This window comes from Lupinus angustifolius, chromosome LG17 (assembly GCF_001865875.1).
Source record: "Lupinus angustifolius cultivar Tanjil chromosome LG17, LupAngTanjil_v1.0, whole genome shotgun sequence".
In the NCBI taxonomy this organism is placed as follows: domain Eukaryota; kingdom Viridiplantae; phylum Streptophyta; class Magnoliopsida; order Fabales; family Fabaceae; genus Lupinus; species Lupinus angustifolius.
The window spans coordinates 19,124,248-19,133,102 of record NC_032025.1 but is presented as its reverse complement, the minus strand read 5'-3'; the positions used below and the strand labels follow the sequence as shown (position 1 = coordinate 19,133,102).

At 30.4% G+C, this 8,855-nt stretch overlaps 1 protein-coding gene across 4 annotated transcripts; it reads left to right on the top strand.

Moving 5' to 3' along the window:
• LOC109331005 (probable caffeoyl-CoA O-methyltransferase At4g26220) lies at nucleotides 696–3,755 on the top strand. Of its 4 annotated transcripts, none has more exons than XM_019565285.1 (6): nucleotides 696–836; nucleotides 1,317–1,389; nucleotides 1,481–1,560; nucleotides 2,301–2,445; nucleotides 2,533–2,664; nucleotides 3,344–3,755. In XM_019565285.1, the coding sequence occupies exons 2-6, from the start codon at nucleotides 1,321–1,323 to the stop codon at nucleotides 3,632–3,634; spliced, it is 717 nt and encodes a 238-aa protein (XP_019420830.1). In that variant the 5' UTR covers nucleotides 696–836; nucleotides 1,317–1,320; the 3' UTR covers nucleotides 3,635–3,755. The 4 variants fall into 4 exon arrangements, with proteins under 4 accessions (XP_019420830.1, XP_019420829.1, XP_019420826.1 ...); XM_019565284.1 differs by having other exon boundaries at nucleotides 1,314–1,389; XM_019565281.1 differs by having other exon boundaries at nucleotides 1,303–1,389.

Sequence of the window (8,855 nt, the reverse complement as noted above, 5' to 3'; positions counted from 1 at the left end):
TAGGATTATTTTTAAATAAACATTTATATTTTCATAAAAATAATGTTGATACATTAATGTTTGTTCTGTTAGATTTATAAAAAAAAAAGACTCTAAGAAGAAAAACAGGAGAACTAAAATTCTAGCTTCGAGCAAAATCATTTTAAACAAAAAAAGAAGAGAGAAAAACTATAGCGACTTGCCAAACTTATAACCAAATACAAAGAATCTTTGGTTTTACGTTAATCATTTTTACTAAACGTTTTAGAGAACCACATTTATTAAAGTCTAACAAAAAAATCATTTGTTGTTTGTGGAGTTTTGCATTTGGTAACTTATGTATTCGTATCTAGTAGTATTTTGAATTGCAACAAAAGTAATGATAATTGTATAATTGTGGTCATGATATTGTGATTTTAAGAGTTTTATAAATGATATTTTACTATCATAATTGTGGCCGACATCAAATTTCCAGCACAATTACCATAAACAACATAACTGAAATTACAACCATAATTTAATTAAATAACTATTGCCCATTAAAGTAAATTCATTTGTCCTAAAAAAAATATATGAAGTTTTTAAAGACCATTCAAAGTTGGTGATGCTCACATATATGACATGAACAAAGATTCGTTTCTTCAAAGAAGCACCAAGAACTCAGCATTAATAACGCCACATTTGGAACGAAAACAAAGAATTGATGAATCATATAATACTCATATTGGTTAACAACTCAACTATATACTATAAATAATGCAGGGTTGAGAGTTTAGTTTCTGCTGTACTTGCAAACTATTTTAGTTCTAATCTGAACAATATACTCTAAAAGTCTTGAACCCTTCCTTGGAATTCAGGTATGCCTCCCTTTTCCACTCATTCTTTGGTATATGAAAATATCTCAATATCACAAACCATATCTCACACTAATTATAATCAAGCAAAAACAGATAAAATAAAATAATGAATATTTAAAAAATTTAATTCACATATCATCTTTTTATTAGTACGAGACAAATTTGGATCATGGTTTGAGACAATAGATTTATATTCCTAAAAAATACAACCATTAATAATGAGCTCAAGCACTAGAGATTCATATCTATTGAAAGTTTTTGTCAAAAATATAATTTTCAATTAGGAGTGTCGTGTTTAGAAATTAAGGGGTATTACATGAAATTTATATTTGTAGCCTAGCCTCATTATATCACTCAATTTTTATTCTTCTAGCTTTAGGAGTTGAAAATTTGATGATGAAAGTTTCATATCAATTCTACTTTATTTTTACCTTCTTTTTTTAATGGTTGTAGGACTTTGGTTAAGTGAGTGCATTGCAGAGAAATGGACAAAATATCAAAGCCCTCGATTTTGCCCAACCCAGTGATATTGCAGAGTGAGGAATTACTGAAGGTTTATAGACAAATTTGTTGTACATTTTCATTGGCTATTCTTAAATTTATTTAGATCACTTAACCCAACAAGAGAACAATTTATGTTGCAGTATATATTGGAGACTAGTGTATACTCAAGAGAACCAGAGACTCTCAAAGAGCTAAGGGACGCTACTGCAAGCCACCCTATGTAATTATTCTTTGTACTATAGTTTTAATACTCAGAAGGCATGCACATAAACACTATAAAGTGTCCTATATATATATATATATATACATTGTATCTAAAACAAAATGTTTTCCCTTTAAACGTTATTTTCAATAAAGATCAAGATAAATGGTAAAGTTGGAGCTTATCCATTAATAGGTCAGAAATTTAATGTTTGTGGGATTCAGGATTAATCTTGACTTATTTGAGGCTGTGCTCAAATAAAATATGGCTCCTAAATTTATTAAGAATTTTTTCTTAGACAAAAGTTTTTATAGAACTCGAGAAATTATGTCACTACAAATTCTGATACAATTTTATGATCTTAAAGTTTTAATCATTATATCTCTATTATAACTAAAACTATGAAATGTAATCAAATTATTATATGATTTATAAAAATAAATACATTAATAAAATAAAATAGAAAATGAAGATATTTATTAAAAATATGTCCTAAAGATCATGTCTCTTGTTTGTTGTACTTGTGGCATTTACCTATGGCCTGTCCTCACAAGATTAAACATGTGTACATTTACTCTTTTCATAGACTATTAGGTGGAAATTTCGTGCATTAGATTATCTTTTTTATGAGTTATCATATAATTTTATTCCCTAAAGATTACCAAAACAAAAGTATGTGAATACTTTTGATTGGACTTGATTTACAAAGCTAACCTTAGATAACTTTGTTTATGTGAATACCACATTTCATTCCTCAGGGGGTTCATGGGAGCAGCACCTGATGCGGGTCAGTTAATAGCCATGCTCTTGAAACTGCTGAATGCTAAGAAGACAATTGAAGTGGGAGTTTTTACTGGATACTCTCTTCTCCTCACTGCACTCACAATTCCTCATGATGGAAAGGTTTGAGTATATATGATTTTGGCTTATCTGCAACTCTAATATGTCCATTTTATTTTTGACTAACTCTTTTGTTTGTGCCTTTGGTAGATCATTGCCATAGATCCAGACATAAAATCTTATGAAATTGGACTTCCATTCATTAAAAAGGCTGGTGTGGAACACAAGATTGACTTCATAGAATCTCCAGCTCTGCCTGTTCTTGCTAAAATATTAGAAGATGTAAGAATCTATACACCACTCTGTCTTTATCCCATAAAGATATGGGACAATTTATCAAAACAATCATCACATAATTTGTTTTTGTCACATTTACACAGTTTGTTCTTGTCATGTTTGGTATAATCAAATATATTATCATCCTATGGTGAAGAATTAATCATCTTAGGTATATGACTATTACTCCTAACAAAGTATAGTTCCTATGAATCAAACTTTTAACATTTTATCTAGTATAATATCTGATAATTTAGTGGAGCTTTATACTACTAGATCAACATCTTATCTGTTTTTGTTTTTTCCTGTGTCTTACACTTTTAAAAGACTTTGAGACAAAGCAATAGATACATTTTTTACCAACACACATCACCTCAATAACCACAAATTTATATATCATTAATCAATATTAAAACTCATGTGAGAAAGTAGAACTATGGGTTAACTTATCTCTTATTTGCTAACATACATATATATATATATATATATATGTCATTATGATGTCAGTCTTTTAAATTGCACTCTCTAATTATGGTCACAATATTGTATTTTTTAGAGTCTCCACAATAATATCATAATTGCATCACTAGCATTTTTTCATAATTGTGGTAAATGCAAGATAACTGCAATCACAAACATAATTCCCTTGAATGATTTGTAATGCTGCTTTTCTGTTTTGATGCAGCCTACAAATGAAGGGACATTTGACTTTGCATTCATTGATGCTGACAAAAATAACTATTGGAATTACCATGAGAGGCTTATCAAATTGGTTAAGATTGGAGGGATAATTGCCTATGATAACACACTATGGGGAGGAATGGTTGCCTTGCCTGAAAAGTTAGTTCCTGAACCAAAAAGAGAATGGAGATTGTCTACACTTCAATTCAACAAAGCCATTTCAAAGGATTCTCGTGTTGAAATTGCTTTTGTTTCAATAGGTGATGGGGTCATTTTCTGCAGGCGTGTTTGTTGATTATAGTCCCTTCATTGTGTTATGATCAATAATCTAAGTCACTATATAAGTAAATAAAATTACATTTACTTAATAAATATTTAAGATAACCCACTTAGTCTTATGGAAGTTTCATAGTTAATATATAAAATTCTACAAGTTTTTTAGTCTCGAGCTATTTTAATTTGGATTTAACATATATATATACCGAGTGTATAAGTGTTTTTTGCACTGTCGGTAAATCATTCATCATTTATATCTTAATTATCATTTACTTTTAAACAAAAGTAATATAAATTGATGGTGAATAATTTACTGACATTGTAAAAAACTTTACACTATCGTATATAAATTTTAACCTCTTTTAATTTTAGTTTTTCTATGTAATAGAGGCTAAATTAAATCAAGTAGCTAGTGGAGTAAGCACATCAAGATTTGTTGATATTGAATGTATAGTAATTGATTAGAAACAAATAATTAAACTTTGTTTTAATAAGGATAAAAAGGGTAGAGACATGGTTTCCTTGATTATAACAAGAAGCCGTGACACGGAATGGAATTCTTCATAAGTGAGTCCTAATTTTACAATAGCTGTCGGTTCAACTTTCTATCACACTGATTTGCATCAACCTCAATTTTTTATTCTATTGTATTGTAAGATTCACCCAAAATTTTCATGGCTAATAATTTTATAATATTATGATCTCATATCTTTACCTTAGGGTATGTCCTTCTGTCGCTTAACTTGTATTTCTAAAGTTTATCTCTATATTTTTAATTTCTAATTTAATTTTTATCTTGATTGTCCAACTAGGGCAATATCATCAGAAAAAACATACATTGTGATAGTAGTGGTTCTATCTTATATATGCAGGGTGTTGGGAATCCTTCCTCACTCATGAGATGTTCGAAAATTCAAAACCAATTTCACTTTTTTATGTGATGCAAAATGGGCACTTGCGGAAGTGGCAAGTGGATAAATAAAATAAAGAAAAGTAGAAGAATAACACCAAGAATTTTAACATGAAAAAACCTCATAAATGTGAGAAGAAAACAATTACGGGACCTAATCCAGAAAATATCTCCACTACATAAAGTAGGATTACAATATTTGACTCTCTCTAACACTCAATCTCACCCAAAAAGGATGGAAATACAAACTCTCTAGTATCGCACTAGGAATACAAATCTCACACTATGTGGATATAAACTCTCTCACTTTCTCACTATATTGTTTTTCTCACTTGCTTGTTATGTCTCTTCCTTACAAGTCCCCTATATATAGTGAAGGGGAGGAGGGCTCCATCATAAAGACATAGTGAATGATTAATTGTTGTCATACTTTCCAAGACACTTTGAAAAGTGTTACTCAAAATTTCTAAGTTAGACTTCATAATTCTCAAGACTCAAGAAATAATTCCAAGACCTTGAAATACCCATCATTGAATTATTCAGTGGTTCATCTACCAAGATTTATTGGTCTTGCTTCCACATCAATTAGAAATGATTCCCAACAAAGCTCCCCCTTCTTGAATTAATTGATGGGTATCACTAGTCCTGCACCTCTGCAACAGCCTGTTAGCTTCTTGAGTGAAACTGTCTTGGTCATCATGTCGGACCAGTTATCATTTGTAGGAATTTTCTCTAGCTGCAACTCACCATCCTCCAAAGCATTTCGTATTCAATGATAACAATAATCAATGTGCTTTGTCCAAGAATGAAATGTAGGATTCTTAGCTAGGTGAATTTCACTTTGGTTATCATAGTGCAAACATATTTATCTTGAACATGACCCAACTATGCAAAATGTTTTTCATATATTTTATCTCCTTGTCAGCTTCAGATGCTTCAATATATTCTCATTCAGTTGTTGATAATACAACACATCTTTGTAAATTGGATTGCCAAGATACAACTCCCCCTGCAAAAGTAGTTAGATAAGCTGATGTGGATTTTCTGGAATCTACATCTCCAACCATATCAGCATTTGTTTATCCAACTAACATAAGATCTTCATTACCAAAGCATAAACATCTTTTGGTAGTTCCCCTCGTATATCTCAATATCCACTTTACTGCATTCCAATGCTCTTTGTCGGGATTGGACAAGAACCGACTCACAACTCCAACTGCGTGGGCAATATCTGGTCTTGTAAAAATCACAGCATACATTAGGCTTCCTACCATAGATGAATAAGGCATTCTGCTCATTTCTTTTTTTTCTTCATCACTAGTTGGACATTGTATTGTTGTTAACTTGGAATGTCTAGCAAGTGGAACACTAACAGGTTTTGCCTTATCCATGTTGAATCTCTTGAAAACTTTCTCAATATACTTCTCCTGTGATAGCCATAATAACTTCTTGGAACGATCTCTGATTATCCTTATTCCAAGGATCTGCTTTGCAGGACCCAAGTATTTCATAGCAAAAGACTTGTTTAAAGCATTCTTCAAACCAACACTCATGGTCTTGTCATGCCCAATAATTAACATATCCTCAACATATAAGAGGAGGATAATAAAGTTTTCATCTTCATAAATTTTAATGAGTATGCAATGATCACCTGTTGTCTTCTTGAAACTGTATTTGGTCATGAAGGATTCAAACTTCTTGTACCACTGTCTCAGAACTTGTCCATATAAACTCTTATTCAGATGACACACTAAATGTTCCTTGCATGGTTCTTCATAATCTTCTGGTTGCTCCATATAGATTTATTTTTTGATGTCTCCATGTAAGAAAGTTATTTTGACATCAAGTTGTTCAACTTCTAAGTCTAGGCTAGCTGCTAGACCCAATGCTACTCTTATAGAGGAATACTTCACCACTGGTGATATCTCATCAAAATCAACTTCTTTCTCCTGATTGCACCCTTTCACAACAATTCGAGCTTTGTACCTTGGTCTTGAGCTTCGTTCTTCAACTTTAAGCCTATAAACTCATTTGTTTTTCAAGGCTTTTCTTCCTCTGAGCAACTCCACCAGATCATAAGTGTGGTTTTCATGTAATGAGTCCATCTCATCTTCCATGACTTTAATCCACTCTTCTTTATCAGATGTCTACATAGCTTTTGAGAAGTCTTCAGGTTCACCATTATCTATCAATGTGATATAATCTTCTTCAGGATACTTTGAAGAAGGTATTCTGCCTCTTCTGGAGTGTCTCAGTTCAACTTGTATCTAATGCTCTACTAGCTCGGGTTCTTGATGCATTTGTGTGTCTACCACCACTTCATCATGATCTAACTCTTCATTAATCTGGTCAAGTTTCGTGTGAGCAGGATCTGCCTGTTGGTCTATTTTTAGCTGATATTTTGAATATTGTAAATTTATTATATTGAGTTTAATTCTATTCAAATATATATGTTTTATTTGTTTCTGAATATCAGTGAGTGGCTGTGCAATAAGTCATTCTGCAACTTGTTGTTTTCTGTGGGTTAATCGATTAAGACAGGGTGTTAATCGATTAACTGAGACTTTTTTCCAGAATAGGACTTCAATGTGAAAAGCGGTAATTGATAACCATAACACCTATTCAACCCCTTCTAGGTGTGTTTTGTCTACTGATACCTAACAAGAAAAACTTCAGTTGATTTTCTTCTTTATTGAGTACATATTTTTCTTTCATTAAAAATCCTCAAATTCCCTCTCTGGTAGGGTTTTAATCCTAACAAATTAATATAAGCCTTTGAATTAGTATATATCTTTCGACTATCTATCATATTCTTCTATTCCATTCCTGGAAATCAATAAGGAGTAGCACATGAAATTTTACTAGTATACATAATCTATTCCTTTTGACCTTACCTTAGACTTTGATTGATCTTATGCAAATTCTATTCCATTTAAAAATATTATCTTAAGATTATATTGATATTTCGTAAAAGGATATAATGCAACTTTCCAAATAAGAAAATTCACTAAAAAGAGTAAGAAATATAAAAAATTTGTATTTATAATTATGTTCATTATTTTTTAATATATTGAACACATCATCTTCAAATACATAATTATTTTTTTCTCTTTCTAAGTTAACATTTGATTATAGAGAAGAAAATGAGAAAAAAGAATATATAGGAAGAAAGAGAAATGAAAGAAAAAGAAATAGATTTAGGATAGAATAACGAGTTTATGTACCTGCAGGTCTGGGTACCTCATTTCCCAGACTCATAATATTGGGTCTCAATTATCTGTGGGTAGTCATTATCATCCCTATATTGCATTCTCTTTTTATCTCAACTAGTAAGTTACCCGTGCATTTGCATGGGGCAATAATTTTTTGGCACATGGTTAAAAACAAACCTGTTATCCGTGTATTTGAGTGTTTAATAACACATATGTTATTCATTTGGTTAAAAATACATATTATCTGTGCATTCTAATGGTTAATAATACACATGTTACCCGTGCATTCTAATAGTTGAGAACACACATGTTATTCTTGCATTCACTCATATGGTTAAGAAAAAATATGTTACTTCTGCATTCATATGGTTAAGAGCACACATGTTACTCGTGCATTCGTGTGATTAAGAATATACATGTTAAATGTACATTCTAATGATTAAGAAACACACATGTTACATGTGTATTCACATGGTTAAGAACATTCATCTTACATGTGCATTCATATGGTTAAACAATCTCATATTACTCGAGCATTCTCATGAGATATTGATTTTGACGAATATTTAGAAGCACATAAGCATGAATATTATTAAATATATATTAGTAATATTGTGTAATAATTTGATAAAATAAAGTGAAATATATAGAAACATAAAAATTGTGAATTAATATCATTGGATATGTTTTCTAATGTAACGACACAATGTCTTTATAACTTTTGTCGCATAGTAAGACATGATAATATATTAATCGTCCATAAATTGACAAATTATGTAACATAATGATCAAATATATAGTAATGCATGATAATATATAATTGAGTAGAAACTATTATTGTCATAGTAATATGAACTCATATGATATAAATAAATATTTGATCATAAAAATCATGAGTTTCATAATTATTGTTATAAAGTATCAAAATATATAAACTAATATTGTTATATCTGCAATGTTAATAACAAAGGTAAGAAACAAAATAAAATAAATCAAGTGTATTCAATTGTCTATATTTAAATATTTCATGTATTTTGGATTCCCAAAGAGGGTTTGCTATAAATTAGTTTGTTATTTCTTTTTGTATAACAACAAAATAAATAAATCTATGAAAAATA

Excerpts from the sequence above, each read along its gene's own strand:
- LOC109331005 (XM_019565285.1), top strand. The coding sequence starts at position 1,321 with ATGGACAAAATATCAAAGCCCTCGATTTTGCCCAACCCAGTGATATTG. Across the intron at positions 1,390-1,480 it reads AGAGTGAGGAATTACTGAAG|TATATATTGGAGACTAGTGT; the intron begins GTTTATAGACAA and ends TTTATGTTGCAG. Across the intron at positions 2,665-3,343 it reads TTGCTAAAATATTAGAAGAT|CCTACAAATGAAGGGACATT; the intron begins GTAAGAATCTAT and ends GTTTTGATGCAG.